We start from the raw sequence: 18,480 nt of genomic DNA on the forward strand, positions 1-18,480 counted from the left end.
GAATAGGAATTGTATGACTATTACCAACAACAATACTATTATGATGATTGCTCAAATTAAAATAAGACGAGAGATTACCATTGGAGGATGTCATGTGAGAAGTGGCACCGGTGTCCATGTACCACGAGGGATTGGGTTGGCTCACTGTCATGGTGTGCATAGCCGATTCAATATCCGTTGGAGCATAAGACATCGATTGTTGAGAAGCTGCATAAGCATGTTGAGGCGTTTGTCCAAGGATACCATATTGTTGTTTCGGTGGGCCTTATGGACGAGCCCAACCTTGAGTTAGGTAAGGGCAAGGGGGAGCAGCCCATTGAGGCCCCCACCCAACATTACAAGGAACGCGGTACGGTGCCACGAATCATGAACTGATTCGTGCGAACCGGAACGCGGAACAAACGCGGCCTGAGTCGCTAGTGGTCGCGAACCAGAACGCTGAAGGTGGCGACTCCTAGTTGTGGCTGATCAAAGACGATTGTTCTTCCCCTACAACTTCTAATGGGTTGTTTCAGTGCAATATTCTCTCTTTCTTCTTTCACGTGCATTAGCTTATTTAATTTCTGAAATTTTTTGACTTTTTTCTCTCTTCTCTCTCATGTTTTATATAGCAGTAACATTTTACTAGGGTGACGGCTAGGGTTTTGTTTCAATTGGTGAATGGGCTTAAACCTCTATTTGGCCTTTTTTTTATTGAGCAACTTGGGCTTTTTATTTTATATACTCTAATTTTTAAGCAATCCACTCACCTAAATACATATTTTATGGAGGAGTTGTTATATAGTTGTATTTATTTTAATTTCTAATATAAAATCTATTAACAAAAATCACCTATATTTTTTTTATTAATTTACTATTTCGTACTCAATCGTACCGGATTCACCACGGGTAGCGTTACGCGTATTCGTTTTCGTACCACGTTTCAAATCGAATCGTGTCCCTTGTAACATTGACCCAACCCCAAGGAGGACTCGACCATTGCTGCTGCTGTCCCCAAGGAGGAGTCATCCACTGCCGCTGCTGCTGCCTGGACCGGCACCACGACATGCATCGCCGGTGCTCTGCCGCCACCGGCTCCGGAACCACCGCGGTTCCCACCGCCACCGTTTTGCTTCCGACCACCATTTTTCTTATGGTTTTTATTTTTCCCACGAGCAATACCCGAACCATCATGCCCATTTTCTACGTCTCGCGAAGAACCAGCCACCATAGTAGATGCCAAGGTTGTTGTAGCTCGCTTTGCCAAGCACGCCTCCTCCAAGGTAAGCATCGATCGGGCTTGGTAAAATTGAGGGAGAGGGTTGCTTTGTCTAATCAAGGTAGCAACACCATTGTATGGTTTCGTAAGACCGGAGACCAATTGGAGAACAAGGCGGTTATTACCGAGGCCCCTTCATTTTTCAATTGATCGGAGAGGCTCTTAAGCCGCTCACAGTACGTTGAAGCATTCGGGAAGTCCTCCATTTGTGTATTCGAAAATTCATGCTCAAGGGTGACTTCACTTGAGTTTTGGTTGTCTTGGAATATATCCCTCAACCATCCCGAGCCTCCATTGCGGTAGAGTCAGGTTCAATAGTAGTTTGCAACAAGTCATGAGAAATCGTGGAATAAATCCACGAGAGGACAGCCGCATCTAAGACCGACCATAGTTCTTTTTCCTCGTTAGTGGAAGGGGTAGGGACCTTCTTCTTTGGAGAAATAATATGGTGGAGAGAACCTTGTGGGAACGAGCATGAATTTTGAAAAGCTCCGCCCATGTAGAGTATTGAACATTCTCCATTTCAAGGGTAATGGGAATGCTAGTTTTGATGTTAGTGACAGTCATAGCGGGATGGAAAGAACTCTTAGAGTCTGCCATGGCTGCTGTCCACAGGAAGATGAGAGAAGAAAAGGAAGAATAGAGAGGGGCGGAACAATTAGGGTGCAGCGCAAAACGCCCTAGACTGCTCTGATACCATAAAGGAATATAATCCGTGAGCTTTCTCATATACAAAATACAAAGCTTATCTTAAGCCACTAATTATGCTACAAAATAGGCAAAAGCTAATTACAAAATATTTTAGGCTATAACTATGGTAACCGAATTATTTACATTGACTAGAAGAGATATATTGTCGGGGCACTACAGTACCTCACTTTTACAAGACTGGATATTTTCTACGCCGTGCAACAGGTATGCTTACACGTGCATGATCCGAGAGATTGTCATATGTTTGCTCTTAAGCGGATAATTCGGTACATACAAAGTACTCTTGAGCATGGTTTGCATCTTTATCCATCATCTATTTCTACACTTATATCCTATATTGATGCTGATTGGGGTGGTTGTCCCGATACGAGACGATCTACTTCTGGATATTGTGTAGTTTTGGGTGATAATTTGATCTCTTGGTCATCTAAACGCCAGGCTACTCTTTCCAAGGCTAGTGCACTGGTAGAGGGGTGTTGCCAATGTCGTTTGCTTGTTGGATTCGAAATCTTTTGTTAGAGTTACATTGTCCAATCAAAAAGGCGACTTTGGTGTATTGAAACAATGTGAGTGCTATTTACCTTTTGGGTAACCCGGTACAACATCAACGTACCAAACATATCGAGATGGACATACTTTTTTGTTCGTGAGAAGGTGGCTAGGGGTGAAGTTCGAGTCCTACATGTTCCATCTAGGCACCAAATTACGGACATTTTCACGAAAGAACTACCATGCATAGAAAAAAAATCGCGGTCGCGGAAACGGACGCGTTGTCGCGGAAGCGGCTTGTAACGGTCAAATAGAACGGTTCGCGGATTTCGCGGTGTGATTTTTTTCCAAAAACTTCACATAAGTCTTTTTTTGAGCTTTTAAATACATTTTTATTTATTTAAACAATATTATTGCCAAAACTACTTTACATACAACCCAATATATGAGATATGGCATTTATAAATTTATTTTACCATTATTTGAGCTTTATTTTATGTTACACTCAAATAAAATAAAAGCTACAGTCAGCAAAGTGTAGTGTATACTTTGTAATACTCCAAAGTCCAAACAGAAAGAAAAGTCTAACCCTTCAAACCACAAATAAAACATTAAAATAAAAAATAAAAGAAAAAGAAAGAAAGAATTGAGAAAAGGGCACGTGATAAGAAAAGTAAAAAGGTAAAAAAGAGAAAACAAGCAAGGAAGCCAGCCGCATGCCCGTATCAGAGAGGAGAGAGAAAATAGGACCTGCAAATAGTCATCGCCGGGAAAGAATTTTGGCCGGAGTACAAACTGCTTTCCGCTCGCCTAATTCCCACGACTAAAGGCCCCAATATCTTTCTTTCTTTTATGGCTAGTCTAGTTGTTAATCAGTAGATCTAGGGTTTTATTTTCGAACCTTAGATCTGGAAATTAGGCTGAATATGGATCGAGTTTCTACATTTAATGGCCGCTACAATTATAGAACGGTTATATAACGCCGTTCTACCGTTACGCCGTTCTACCGTTACGTAACGGCCGTCGCGGCGAGTTGGGTGTGATTTTCAATGCGCCGTTATATAACGGCTTTTTGCGGAACGGTAAGTCCCAAACCCGTTACAAAGCGGCCGTTATAGAACGGAACGACCGCTTTTTAATTCCATGCGTACCACGTGTATTTTAAGGATATTCTAAGCGTCCGTCTGCCTCCCGCTTTGACTAAGGGGGTGTGTTAAGATATATTAGTCATAATATATCTTTTGGTCAATGTAAACATATCGGTTACCATAGTTATAGCCTAGAATATTTTGTAATTAGCTTTTGCCTATTCTGTTGCATAATTAGTGGCTTAAGATAATTACAAAATATTCTAGGCTATAACTATGGTATCTGAATTATTTACATCGACCAAAAGATAATGTATAGTGTCAAATCAATTACTCTGTGCTTAAATATGCCTTTTGTACTTGTTTTTTTGAAGATGAATAAATGTTAGTGAATTTTGGTTGATTAAAAGTGAATAAAAAAATAAGATTGTAGGGTTTGCATGATTAAGGCTCTGTTCACTTCAGCTTAATTTCAATTCAGTTCAGCTCAGCTCCAATCAGTTCAAGTTCAGTTTAGCTCCTAATTGTCTTCTCTCATAAAATATTCAGTTCAGCTCCAATCAGTTCAGTTCAGTTTAGCTCCAATCAGTTCAGTTCAGCTCAGTAAATGTGAACAAGCCCTTAAAGTGAATAAAGAAATGGATAAGGTAAAATAAGACTTATTTAAGGATATTTTTTTTGGATAAAACAGTACTTTTATTTGGGAGGTTAGGGAGTATTAAAGCTCTGAGCTTAATAGGAGTTCATATTGTTATTGCAAAGAGAAACTGGCACTAGTAATGACAAAAGGCCGGACTGTGAATATCAGTGAGCCGCAGGCTATATCTGTTGCAAGGATTCTTATTTAAATATTGACCTATAGGCTATAAATCATAATTTCATACGAAGTAGTATATGTCTTTTAAATTGAAAATTCACTGTGGGAGTTTGCAAACTGACCTTTTACTAACCTGTTTCGTTTATAGCTTTAGAGAACTGTGTCTGGTCCAGACATTTAACAACATCAACTTGATTTTCAGCTATTGTTGCCGTTATAGAATTTCAACTGTGTTTTAAGGTTGCCTACTTGCTTAAGACATTATGTGGTTATAGAATCTCGTTCACTGTCATTTATGCAGACAATTTTATTTAGTTATCTGTTGTCAATTACATCATGTGTGGTAAAATTCTGGTTACAATTTGCATCTTCTGCTAGCAAACTAAGTATAACAATTTTTCTCTCTCTCTTTTTATCAGAGTAATTTAAATTTTTTATGGAACAGAGCAAATCCTGTTCAAGCTGGATCTCAAGCTGAGTTCTCTCAATGGCTATGTCATGTTCATAATGTTGTTAACAGAAGGTAAGAAACGTGTTTGTATAATTTGGCAAAATATTCTTTTGCAGGCTGGTAAACTTGTGAGTAGTTCTAAACTTCTAATTTTAAGCGTCTGATATATGCTGTTAAAAGGATTACAGGTTCTGATACTATTAGGCTGATTGATAATCTGATCTTGAATATGACATACAAAAAACTATTTTTCTTAATTGCTGAATCTTATGTATCGATTGCATTTCTAATTACTGACTAGCTATAAGCCTATGACTAAATAATCTTTATCACAGCGTATGTGAAACTACTATTCAAGACCAATTTAATATAAAACTCAAAGTCTAATTTTAGAATTTTGTGACGGTAATCTTAATCCTTTTGAATAGAAGACATATTACTTTGTAGAAGTGCTTTTAATTCTATTCTTTTCATCTTATTTTGTTCAACAGCCTAAGCAAGCCCATATTCCCTTGTGAGCGAGTTGATGCTAGATGGGGCAAGCTGGACTGTGAGCAACGTCTGTGTGATTTACAGGGAACTACAACCTTTGGGGATGACATCTGAGACTATTCAATCTTCTTTTGTTAATATCAAGATTATCTTGTATGACTGATTCTTATATACTATTTGGATTTCTGAGGTTACAAGAGATGAAACTAGTTCTTCCCTACACAACGATTTGGTCCCTCTGAGTTGCATAAATGCAACTTAATGGGTTACTTTATATTCTAAGGAAATTTTGCAAACAAGTGCCAATAACTTATTCGTTTTGGAAATAACTAAAAAAACCGCAGGGTTTTTCTACATGGTATCCTTGAGGTATTTACTTTAATATGTTGTAGTCCTTCAATCTTGGTTCCATGTGGTACCCTCAGGTCCATATAGGAACCATGTGGCACCCTTGCTGTTATATAGACGTTAATGAATCCGTTAGTTTTTGTGTAAAGCTGCCCTTACTGGCTAACTGCCACTACCATCTCCAAAACCAAAAATTGCCTCAACCACCAGATTTAAACCACTACTACCACCTCCTTAAACCACATCTGAACTTTAAAACCACCACTATCACCTCATGAATCCATCACTATCAGTTCTATCACATTCTTAAACCACCAATAAACGACAAAATCACAACCACTTTTGCTAAACTGTCATAAACACCATCCCTATATCACACAACCACCTCTAAAACTTCCTGAATCAGGAAAACCACCTCCAAAACAGCTGGGTTTTTGTGTGGGGATAGGTTTATAGGGAGGTGGTGGGGGGGGGGGGTTTATGGGTGGTTTTTGAGGGTTGTTGGATGTGGGTTGGTTTTGAAGTCAGTGGGGCTGGCTTTCAAGGGCGTGCGAGAGGAAAGGAGGTGGCGATGGTGTTTTGAGGGTGTAGATCATGGTAGGGGAGGAAGGAGAAACAGTAAGCCAAGCGACCATTTCTCATAAATCAAGATCCAGGGTACATGTGGTTGCTTTTATTTTTAGAGGGGAGCGGGGGGATTTAGAAGTCCAAATGTGAAGGTCCTAAGTCGAATTCACCTCTTTTGACCCAGCCGCGGGACTTGGCCCACCTCGACCCTTACTTGTGCCGATCTTGTGTCACACCTACTCAACCCATGAACCATCTAGCTCGATCTTAACACACCTAGCCGGCATAGTTGGCCTCTTGGTTATAAGTTTGGGTTTAGGTTGACTTGACTTGATTGTGATTCATTTATTATTTTGGTGTACATGAGTTTTTTTTTTAAAAAGCAAGAGTAGAATATTCAGGTTGTTTTGGGTTGATCAATTAATATTTGATACTCGACTTTGAGGGTAATAACATATGCAGACATGCTTAAGATGTGAACTTGTTTAGTTAGACTATCACAATTGAGACTCGCTTGGGCTCGATTTCGGGTTAGCACATTTAATTAATCGGTTAAAAAAAGATCAACGCAAACCCGCTATTTTCATGTTAGGTAAACTTTTGTGCACCCTACTCTGAAAGTCTATTACATCGTTTTATACTGTTACTGAAAAGGATTAATCGTAATTCATAAGTTTTCGCACCAATTGTCCAATTCACAATGTTGTTATTCATGGGGCAGTTTGGCATTTGATTGAACAGCATAATGAAGAAACATCGAACTGTCATATATGACTGCCTAACAAACAGTTCAACTTACAAAACAACTAAATGCTAAAAACAAATCATGGCGGTCCCCATTTATCCGTTATTCATAAAAGAAAAACAAAATTATTCCATGTTTAATAATTAGGCTTTAGATTATTTCAAAAAAAAAAAATAAAAATAATTAGGCTTTAGATAAGTATGTTAAAATAAAATAAACGAAATTTCCATCCTTTTTTTAGGTTTAAGTAAGTCTGCTTAAATGAAATAAACAAAAATGAACAATGACAATTTATAAGCTAGAAAGTTTCAACAATGAGAAATAGAGAATATCAAAATTAATATAACATTGACAACAAGCTATCCCTAAATATTTTTAAGTTAGAAAGTTTCAGCATCTGGTCAATTTAAGCACAACCTAGCTACGAAGCTCCCTAATCTTGCTGTGTTCTGTTAGCTTAAAGTACTCTACCATGTTATGAATTATTACGTATAACCGAACCCTAGGATGAACTGCCAGCCCCGGTGTCTTCCAACAGCATGCATTCCATCGTGCGAACTGGTGGAGCTTCTCCAAATTTCAGTAAGTAAGCAGTTTCATATGCAATGCGCAACTGTTGAATGACTTGAGCATCCAAGTATGCATCACAAGTGAAACACCAAACTGACAAGTCACTGTCGGGCAAAAAAATAAAAACACAAACAGAAAAATTAGCTGCCAATAGTTCAACCATGTTTTGTCTCTTGATCCCCAGCCTGCCCAGATTATCACATTATTTTACACGGAAAAGAAAAGGAATTAATGCCTTCCAAGAAGCAATAATGTGAGACTTAAGTTATCTTAATTACAGTTTTAATTTAAATATTTGTTTATGCAGATTTTGTTGACATTGATGCATATGATTTGACATGTAGTAATTTGGTGACTAAAAGAATAGAGAAAATGCTAAGAAGTACCTGTAGCTAAGGGCTAGACAGTGGCCTTTCTGCTCGTAATGCTCAAGCATGTGCTTATTTATGAATCGGCTACAAAGGACATCCTTACAGAACAAGCATACCCAGTTTTCAGCAGGGTGATGACACCTTAAAAACAGAAACGACAACTGTCAACAGCTGCTAAGAATTTTTAGGACAAGGTTCAATACCAAACTAAAAATTTGTACTTCAGCACAAAGCTTGATATATACACTTCAATACCAAAATGTCTATTAAATAGACTCAAGACCAAACTAGAGAACAATAGAAGAGGCACGGGTAAGATTAATTTCTATTATCAAATTAATGTAAACTTAACAGAAACTTATCTAGAAAGGGATAAAGGTAAAACAACACAGAAGACAACATCATAAATTAGGTCTGATTCAAGTAAATGAATGCCTCTAGGCAATAGTGTTGCATCAATTTCTTGTGGATTGGACTTCCTATTTGGTATCAGGCTAGCCAGAAGTACCATAGGCCAGAATGAATAGGATTGAACTCAAACAGCAAGCTTCCCAAAATCCAATGGATGGAAGATGTTAATGAAAGGAGTTAGAAAAGAAAGCAAAATAGAGAACCTAGCAAATAAAGAATAGCTTCCATCATTGACATCTAATTTTTATGCAGGTATAGTACTCAAAGCTTTCTTAAAAAAAATACTTTAAGGCCTTTTTGTACTTACAGCTCTTTCTTGTGGTCTGCTTTTTAAGATTAACTCACAAACACACTAAAGACAAATACTAAGGAAAAATTTGCTACAAACAAACATTTTTAAAGATTCAAGTTATGCCAAGTTCGCTTTAAAAAACTTGTAGATTCCAATCAATTATCCTACAGAGGTGTTAATTATGTTGAGACCAATCAAATTACTAAGCAGCATGACACATTAGGTGAGTCTGCTAAACACCAAGGCACAAATAGAGTTAAAAGCTTATTTGTGCATAGCAGAAGGGCAGGTGGCATGCGCCACAAGTATCAGTAAAAAAATGTGGAAAATAGAATAAGAATGTCAATAGCTGAGTATAGTTAAAGACTTTAAGGTAAGGACAAGCCTCTGGTTGATATATTATAGATATATAACCTAGCAATGGATTACAAGAGCAGTCTGCAACGAACACCCCTATAAAGTCCTGACGCTGCAGAGAGTAGCCCTAAAGTGTAGTAACAGTATTAAAAATCCCAATGTACTTAGAATGGAAAGCGCACAAAAAAAAAATAAAATATCAATCACAAATAATTTCACATTGCATTGATACCTGCCAATAGGAGACAAAATTGGCTAAGGCAGTTACACACTTTCAGGAAGGGAAATAAGAGGTAGAGGGACCTAATCAAGGAAGGTGGAAAGACACCCCAACTCTCATGATCAAATGAAAGAATCATGAAGATAATAGAAAATAAAATTAAAAAAACAACACAAAAGGACTGAACTTTATCTTTACTAACAAGTGACAAAAAAGTGTTTGCTCACTGCCACATCATACTTTGTAAGGTTACAGATAATTACCCTAACAGTGTATTTAATCATTCTCTTCTCACCCTTACCCAACTCCATATACAAACAAGGAATATTGATCTTTCACTCTCCCTACCCTACTAAATTTCTCATTTAAACATACTTATGTTGTTACTTATATTGTTGCACAATCATCTATAGTGAATGGTCATTATGTTTAGGGTGTCTCATCATAACAAATACAAAATGTTATTCTAAGTCAAAAAATTGACCTTATAAACTTATTTGAACAACATTTTATTTTGAAATACAACAGTGCAGTGCCTCTAAAATGATCCTATCATGAAGGTAAAATTGGTACTTGAAAGGCAAGTTCAGTAAGGAATGGTATATGATATTTCAAAATGATTGTTTGCTTGATTAAACACCTTAATCCCATAAGTAGGATCAGCTACATGAACCAACACGAGGACTTTCTAGGAGATCACCCATCCTAGTTTTACTCCCAATCACTGTGGCTCATGTCATGTGATGTGACAAAGTTTCACACTAGTTGTCACAGGCCTACCGTAACCCTTCGCCATAATCAAAATGAGCTTCTTAATATTTTCTCTGCATTCATCCGACATTATTACTAGTTAATCCAGTGTTCATCTTTGTAAATAACATGTCCTTTCCGGCAACAAACGTATGCATAGAAGAACCATATGAATACACCACAATTAGTCAATCACAGCCACATAACAGTAAAACAATTATACATCTGTTCAACATCACATTATTAAAGAGTAAGATAGACATATTACTCTTACCTTAGTAAAAGTCAAACAGTTTGGATGCACAATGGCTACCCATCTCTTCTAATATTAGTCTTTTACAACAATAAAACTGTTTTGATTCCAATCTAACACCTATCAGAGCACTAGTAGCTCCTAGCTCATTGGGTACCATTGGCTATTCAAAACGATCTTCATTAACTTGTCAATCCCAATTTAACATAACAAACATCACCCATGACCCATCAACTCAACCATTTTCAATTACCAATTTTACTATCGTATCGTCTTGTCCATCCCTAAGGCCTCATCGTTATTAATGATATAAGCAGTCCTAAGAGCTAAATACGGAGTATAATAATATTTCAAATAAATAAAAACATTAAACAGTAACCAAACATACAGTACATAACACAAATTACGCGTGATTTTGTCCAAATTCCTAAACCAGTACCAATAACAACACCAATAATTTATTGATGGGCAATTTTCAAAATAATCAAAAATTAAAAGTAAAGTGTAATAATTCATCGAAAGAGAGAGAAAAAGACCTGAAGCAGGAAGTATCAGGGGTGGGAATGTGAGAAAGATCGGAAGTCAAAGAAGGAAGATGCTCACACCATGTTCTTGGCTCCACCCAACCAGAACCACCTCCATATAACAGCAACTCTTCTTCATCTTCGAATTGCTGATTGTTTTATACCCAAAGAAGCATCAAAATTTCAAAACCCAGAAAATAAATCAAGAAATTAAGCATGATTAATTGTTCAAGAGTGAAATTATACCTCTGGAATGGCAGTTGATGATGAAGAACAAGCTTCCCCAGCCATGTTGATGTCGTCTACAACGCTCTCTCTGTAGGAATTTAATTTCAGATTTTACTGCCAAATAAAAGAGTACTTGAAAAAAAAAAAAAACCAATAAAAAAAAAAAAAAGGCCTACACTTGAAAAAAAAAAAAGGCCTATACTATTTGATTACTGTTTAATAAAAAAAATTGATTGGATTAAAAATTAAGGCTTGATTTTCACTAAAAATATTTTTTTTGTTGAATTGAATTATGTTATCTGAAATTAAAATTTTTAATTGATTTAAAATTCAACTCGTGTTTTAGGTGCACACTTGAGTAACCCATGTAATAGTGACGGAGTTAAGCCCCGTTTACTTTTTTTTTTTTTTTTTTTTTCTAATAGAAGCCCCGTTTACTTTACCTTATTTTTGTTAAACTAAAATTATTTTTAATGAAACAAAATCTTATTTGCTAAACTTAAATTATTTTTAATTAACTTAATTTAATTTTACTGAACTAAAATTATTTTTGCTGAACTGAATTATTTTTACTGATTTTCTATTATAATTCTTCTTTAAAAAAAACTGAATTTTACTGAACTAAATTTATTTTTACCGTACTGAAATTATTTTTACTAAATTGAAATTAATTTTATTTAATTGAACTTATTTTTACTAAGCTGAAACTATTTTTACTTAATATTATATTTTTAAGGTGAAGTGAACAGGTCGTTACTCTTAAGAGGGCGTTTGATTTGTTGAGTGATATGAGTTTGGAATCAGGAATGAGCTTAAGGTGGTATCGTTAGAACTTGATACTTAAAAAATGTGTTTGGTTAAATTTTTAGAATGGAATCTCTTCTATTTCTTCCTTTTATTTGATATCTAAGGGAATGGAATGTGTCAAATCCACCTCCTCCAAGGTTTCTAAATCCCATACCTCATGGGTTTGAGGTATGAGTTTAAAATTCATACTTCCTCTGTTTTCTTTTATTTGCATCAGTTTGACCGACACATTTGTCGAGACACAACTTTAACCATTAATATCTCTAATTGTTAATTAGTCAAAATTATATTATGAAACTAGACATTATGACCAATCTAATGATATATTATACAATAACATTTATTTATTTTATAGAGGTGAAAAAATCAAGTCAACCATGATATGTGAATAGTGCAAAAACTAAAGTGATGCTTTTAAAAAAACAAAGGGAGTATTTTTTACAAGCAAACATATAGTATGAATTTTAGTCATTCCAAACTCATCCCTCATACCTATAGTAACTATTATGGACTGAGTAACCTCTATGATACCAACCAAGTAACTCCTATATCACTAACAAAGTAACTTTCATGAGTGGCTAGCTACACCGTGTGGCCAACCACATACTCATATAAAAGTTGAGTTAGACATGTAAAAGGGCCATAACGTCTTTATTTTTTCACCGTGTGAGTACTATCTTCTTTTTTTCACCCTTCGGGTACTTAAGAGAGAATTTCGGCCAAAATTAATTAATTCTCCTAAAGAAGATAGGGTCTTGGGTTGAAAAGATAAGGCCCTTGGTTAACATTTATGACACATAATTAGTGTAACTCCATTGTTGTAGTATAATTAGACTAATTATCCAATGCAACCAATATCATTGGTTTACACTTCATCATTCTAGTTGTATCTTGATTATATTGGATAAACACATTCACTTCAACAATGGTTAACATTTTTTTCATCATTCTAGAATTTTAGCTTCGTTAATAATTAAGCCTGGATCTTTTACCAATATGGCTAATTTACATAAATATTTACCAAAATAGATGTTTATACTTTTAATTTCAAAACTACCTTAATCATTGACTTGGAAGGAAAATTACCGATTTCTTTATTTTCCTATGAACTCATTTGGTTAGTTTTTTTTGGGTATTATTGTAAAAAATAGTTAAAAAGATAAAAGTATATTTGGGTTTGATTTTTTTTTTTTAAATTTTTTTTTATGAAAATTCTTTTATTTATTCATTTATTTATTATACACATTAAACTCGTCAAAATTCAAAACTAGCATAAGTTAACAAAGAGCATATAATTAGCATATGCATGATAACATGAAAAAGACAAAGAATACCTTAAAATCCCTTACCATCGTATGAATTTGTAGTTGTATTTACAGAAAATACTACTTGAATTTACAACTTTTTGTGATATGATCAAGACAAAAGTTTAGAATTTTTTGCGATCTTGAAGTTAGTATTTCTTATTAGCGGTTGTTTACTATACATATACCAACAAATGACTTAAATTTTTTCCAACTTATTTAAAAATACAAAAAATAAAAATTAAAAGATGAACCGTAGCAGTTGAACTAGGCCAAACTGGTTTAAAGGAAAAGAAAGAAATAAATAATTTATATTCCAAGTTAATAATTTAGCTAATTTTGAAATTAAAATTTATAAACAGTTATTTTAATATGTACTTTTATTTAATTTGCGATTTTGGTAAAAGATCCGTAAAAGCATGAAGCCTCTTATCAGTGCTGGGGCTACAATGTCATCACAACATGGGGCCCTATGCAATTCTCAAAATGAGGCCCTCGATTAATACTTTTTCCGTTCTTTTGTGATTTTTAGTTTTAACTCCGTAAAATTTTTACTATTCTGTATAACATAATTTCATAAGTAAAGTTATAGAATGTGTTGTTAAACATGAATTTCAACATTGTGATTAAAAAATAATGGGAGAGTACGTGAATTAAATAACAAATTTTTATTAAACATAAAACTTTGTTACATTATACGAGTAAAAATAAAAGATTAAGTGTTGAAAATGAATTGATAGGAATGAAATCAACTTTGGGAGATAAAGAATTTGGGAGATAAATAAAATGACAATGGACAATGGTAATAAATTTTTTTTTGAGGAGAATAAATTTTTTCTTGGAAATTAGTTTGATGTTAATGAAATATGTGAAAATTGAGGGAAAAAATGGAGATAAAAGAGCAGTTTTGGTTTCCAATGCATGTGTCATGCTAAAAAAATGAAGTTATTGGGATTTAAACTCAAGACCTTATATACAAAGCACCAATCTCTTAACCACTGCTCCAATTTAATTTTCTGGTAACGTAATGAAACTAATTAACCTATATCCAAAATTTAGGGGCCCTGTTCCGTCGACCACCTCGCGCTGGCTCAGAACCGCCACTGATAAGTGTCACAAAGAAAAATGCAAAAGTTGTCAATGATGATGATATATGTTGGGCTTTGTTCGATGCAATGATACACGGGTACACCGCTTGACTGCCGTTTCCCGTACCCGAAACTTATCGGGGACGGGTACGGTACGGGGACGGCTAGGATACGTCCCCAATCCGTCCCTATCAAAAGTGGTACGAGACGTCATTTAGGGGACGGCTAAGGTCATGATCGGAAACATTTCATGTACTAGTAATCCCAATTTCTGCCGTACCCTATGAAGCCCAGCCTAATTTTCAAAAAAAAAAAAAACCCAAATCAAACTTACATGAAAGTCGATTTCCCCCAATTCTCACAAACCCTAAAATTTCGAACTCTCATCTTCTTATTCCAACTATGCGATTTGATTGAAGGCAGCGACCGGAGACCCACCTACGAGGCTGCGACAGTCGACACTGGCGCCAGTAGGTGATTTGGTTCAAGGCGGCACCGGAGACCCACCTTCTTCTTCTGTAAGTGTGTGTCTCTTCTTTCTTTGTTCTGGAGTTGTAATTTTAATTTTCCCCTTTCTTCTATGTTCGATCTGTTTGATACTTGGACTGCTTTGTTTCCTTTTTTTAACTGTTTTTATGTGTTGTTGAAATTATAGTGAATTGTAGTGATGACATTAATTGAGAATGTCAGTAGTGGTTATTTTTTTGACATGACATTGTGCAGTTGAATGGAGTCTCAAAATATTGATATACGGGTAGTGGGTCTGTTAATACAAAATCAACTGAAAATGCAGCTCCATTGTGGAATTATGTTACAAAATTAAACAAAAAGGGGGCTTTGGGTGGAACATGGAGATTTCAATGTAATTTTTGTAATGACATCAAATCAGGAAGCTATTCTAGAGTTTGAGCTCATTTACTTCAGATTAAAAATCAAGGCATTGCAATTTGTAAGAAAGTAACACAAGATGATAAAATTGAAATGCAAAGAGTAGATGATGAGTTTGAAGCTAGAAAAAATGATTCAGGCCCTAGAGAAGTTCCACTTCCCTGTGAATCTACATGGACTACATCTGATGATGGTTTAGCCTCTAAGAAAAGAAAGCCAACAACATCACCTATTGCTAGAGCATTTGGTGTTGAAGCTAGGGACCAATTAAGTCAAGAAATTGCAAGAATGTTTTACACGGGAGGCTTACCATTTAATCTTGCTCGAAATCCACACTATATTCGGTCCTACACTTTTGCTGCTACCCATAATTTAGCTGGTTTTAAACCCCCAAACTATGAACAATTGAGAACAACTTACCTTGTAAATGAGCTAAATAATGTTGAAAGACAACTTTTGCCACTTAAAGCAACTTGGAAAGAAAAAGGTGTGAAAATTGTATGTGATGGGTGGAGTGATCCAACAAGAAAGCCTCTCATTAACTTCATGGCTACTTCTGGATGTGGTCCTATGTTTCTAAAAGTTGTGAATTGCTTTGGTGAAGTGAAGAAATATTTCATTGCTAATCTGATGAAATAAGTCATTCACGAAGTGGGTCACCAAAATGTTGTACAAGTGATAACTGATAATGCAGCAAATTGTAAAGGGGCGGGAGATCAGAGCTTATTGAGATGGAGTTTCCTCACATCTATTGGATGCCATGTGTTGTGCATACTCTTAACCTTGCATTGAAAAATATTTTTGTTGCAAAAAATGTGAGTGGTAATGAAGTAGCATATAATGCTTGTTCTTGGATTGCTAATCTGTATGAGGATGTTGTTCTAATAAAGAACTTTATTATGAATCACAACATGTGGTTATCTATCTTCCAGAAGTTCTCTCCTCTTCGATTTCTTTGTGTCAGAAACTCATTTTGCTTCTTGGGTTGTGATGTTTAAAAGATTATAACTCCTCAGACGAGGTCTTCAAGCAATGGTTATAAGTGATGATTGGTCTTCTTACAAAGAAGATGACCAGGGGAAGGAAGCCAAGTTGAAGGAAGTAATTTTGTTGGATATGTGGTGGGATTCAATAGATTATGTCATTGATTTCACAAATCCTATCTATGACATGATTATATATTGTGACACCGATAAACCATGTCTCCACTTAGTATATGAGATGTGGGATTCTATGATTGAGAAGGTGAAGATTGCAATTTTCAAGTATGAGGAATTACCATTTACGGGCACTAGTAAGTTTTTTGATGTGGTATATAAAATCTTAATTGCTCGGTGAACAAAGAGCAACACTCCTCTTCACTGTCTATCCCACTCTTTGAATCCAAGGTATATGTTCTTACACTTAACTATTTAAGTAAGTAACTATTAAATTTTTGTGATGTAAATATTTCCTATAACTTCCTTTTTTTTGTGTGTTGAAGATTTTACAGCGATGAATGGCTAGTTAAGGACTCTTCTAGAGTTGCTCCTCATACGGATGGTAAAATATCTCGTGAAAGAATGAGGTCGGTGCTTTCGTAGGTTATTTCCTCTTGATGATCTTAGCAAAGCAATGGATGAATACACACTTTGTTCTATGAAAAGTGGGCCTTTTGAGGATCTAACCATCATGTCAAAGATGGCCACTATGGAACCTAAGAGTTGGTGGGAAAATTTTGGTGCAGAAACTTCTCTCCTTCAAACTTTAGCATTTAAGTTACTTAGGCAGCCCACTTCCTCTTCTTGTTGTGAGCGGAATTGGCGTAGCCATGTCGCAAGCTCGACCACATAGCCAGCAGGACAGCAGCTAGAATGTGCAATTTTTGCACCGTCCATCCACCACCAGATATGTTACCTTTAAACGCTACAAAATCACCACCAAATCTCCACACAAAATAGCACTAAGTAGCCACCAAATAGCACCCAAATCGCCACCACCGCATCGCCCCAAGTAGCCACCTAATCGCCAACAGCCCACCACAAAATTGCACCATCAAATTGCACCAAATCCCCACTAAATATCCACCAAATTGCACCCAAATTTCTCCACCAAAATGCACCACCAAATTGCACCTCCAATCGAACATAAAAGATTGAACTCCACCAGATAGAAGCCTTAGATTCAATTGAAAATCGCACTGCCAATTGCAAATTGCAATGAAGATGGCATTTTTAAGTTGGAAGAAAGAAGAAAGAGGAGAGAAAAATATTCAACAACTTTTTTAATTTTCAAAGAGGAGCAAAGTGGAAAAGGCGTAAAAATGGAGAAAGGAGGAATGTCGCATAAAACTATTGGGTGCAAACTGCCCCATCCAATAGTTTGTGGATGGCTTGATACTTGTCATTTTTCCTTTTTATTTTTATTTTTTTAATTTTTATTTTCTAATCTAGCTTGTTTATGGTTGTTTAATTTAAAAAAAAATAATAATAAGAAAAGAAGTATGGAGTTAAATTTCCTTACCTAATTTGTAATGAAGAGATTTGTTAATTACCTTATCTCTAGCGTTGATTAAATTTATAGTACTAAGTAATTGAATATAGATGACACTAGGCATAAGGATCATATAGGTAGTATTTAATGATTTTACACTAATTTGCTTTAAATATTATTTTTAATTTTCCTAAGGTTAACAGTGAGTTAGACATGAGTTAATTGGTCGGATTTTTTTAACATGAGTTAATTGGTCGGATTTTTAGATTGAGTACCCCAAAGGGTGAATAAACGAAGTGAGTACCCAAAAGGGTGAAAAAACAAAGTGAGTACCCAAAGGGTGAAATAATGAAGATTGTTTTGGGGTTTTTTGTGTCCCTTGGGAGAGTTACAACTCACAGACTGGATCCAAGCCGCATGTACCTGCAAAACAATGGAACTTCGGATCTTCGAAGGTCCGCCTCTGATGGTCAAGTTAGAACGAGATCGGAGTAAAAACGTGCAGAAATTTAATATCTTCTCGGATTCCGAGATTAGGTGTTTTCACTATTTTCGAGAATAATAAATGATGTAATGATTGTAAGTGTAGACACCTAATGTCTCCCCAAAACCAAACCCGATGATGAACAACCTTTCACTGCCACTATTAGTCGGGTTCAGTATTTAATCCTGAGAGTGCTTTAAAAAAAATCGTATTTAAATAAATTCAATTTTTGAATAGTTCATGGATTTAGTCGAAGCATAGTTCTTTTTTTTAGTTTAATTTCAGCCCAAACTTTTTTTATTTTATTATTTATTTTGGCCCAAATCTTTTATTTATTTTATTTTATTTTTTTATTTATTTTAGCCCAATTAATAATAGTAAATCAGAAATGGCCCGAAATTATCAATCGACACTTAAAAATGCTGAACGAAATTAGGGTTAAAAATGAATTTAGACAGAAAAACGGACTACGGACCCCCGTGTCACGGAATTTGT

The 18,480-nt window shown here is 35.5% G+C and overlaps 2 protein-coding genes and 1 long non-coding RNA gene across 4 annotated transcripts in view; 2 read left to right on the forward strand and 1 right to left on the reverse strand.

The window, feature by feature from the left end:
* The window catches only part of LOC110716656 (FAD-linked sulfhydryl oxidase ERV1-like), a 33,929-nt gene extending 27,861 nt beyond the window's left edge, over nucleotides 1-6,068 (forward strand). The window contains exons 4-5 of one of the 2 annotated variants that reach the window (XM_021895304.1): nucleotides 4,809-4,886; nucleotides 5,306-6,068. In XM_021895304.1, the coding sequence (XP_021750996.1) occupies nucleotides 4,809-4,886; nucleotides 5,306-5,420 (193 nt within the window). In that variant the 3' untranslated portion in view covers nucleotides 5,421-6,068. The remainder of the gene's footprint in view (nucleotides 1-4,808; nucleotides 4,887-5,305) is intronic. The other variant, XM_021895303.1, reaches the window with a different exon arrangement.
* A 1,165-nt stretch (nucleotides 6,069-7,233) lies between these two features.
* Nucleotides 7,234-11,097, reverse strand: LOC110716657 (histone deacetylase 6-like). The gene is made up of 4 exons (XM_021895305.1): nucleotides 10,961-11,097; nucleotides 10,727-10,863; nucleotides 7,923-8,048; nucleotides 7,234-7,640 (listed from the first exon to the last, which is right to left on the reverse strand). Exons 1-4 carry the CDS (start codon nucleotides 11,003-11,005, stop codon nucleotides 7,469-7,471), a joined length of 480 nt encoding a protein of 159 aa, XP_021750997.1. The 5' UTR covers nucleotides 11,006-11,097; the 3' UTR covers nucleotides 7,234-7,468.
* A 2,679-nt stretch (nucleotides 11,098-13,776) lies between these two features.
* LOC110716615 lies at nucleotides 13,777-17,566 on the forward strand. The gene is made up of 3 exons (XR_002510531.1): nucleotides 13,777-14,659; nucleotides 16,031-16,417; nucleotides 16,513-17,566. It is a non-coding gene; the product is annotated as an uncharacterized LOC110716615 (long non-coding RNA).
* Nucleotides 17,567-18,480: the final 914 nt, after the last annotated feature.

The sequence above is a fragment of the Chenopodium quinoa genome, unplaced genomic scaffold, assembly GCF_001683475.1.
Source record: "Chenopodium quinoa cultivar QQ74 unplaced genomic scaffold, ASM168347v1, whole genome shotgun sequence".
In the NCBI taxonomy this organism is placed as follows: Eukaryota; Viridiplantae; Streptophyta; class Magnoliopsida; order Caryophyllales; family Amaranthaceae; genus Chenopodium; species Chenopodium quinoa.

Coding starts and splice junctions, on each gene's coding strand:
- LOC110716657 (XM_021895305.1), bottom strand. CDS start 11,005: ATGGCTGGGGAAGCTTGTTCTTCATCATCAACTGCCATTCCAGAG. Junction 8,049..10,726: donor CCTGATACTTCCTGCTTCAG/GTCTTTTTCTCT, acceptor TCTGTTTTTAAG/GTGTCATCACCCTGCTGAAA. Junction 7,641..7,922: donor TGTCTAGCCCTTAGCTACAG/GTACTTCTTAGC, acceptor TTTGCCCGACAG/TGACTTGTCAGTTTGGTGTT.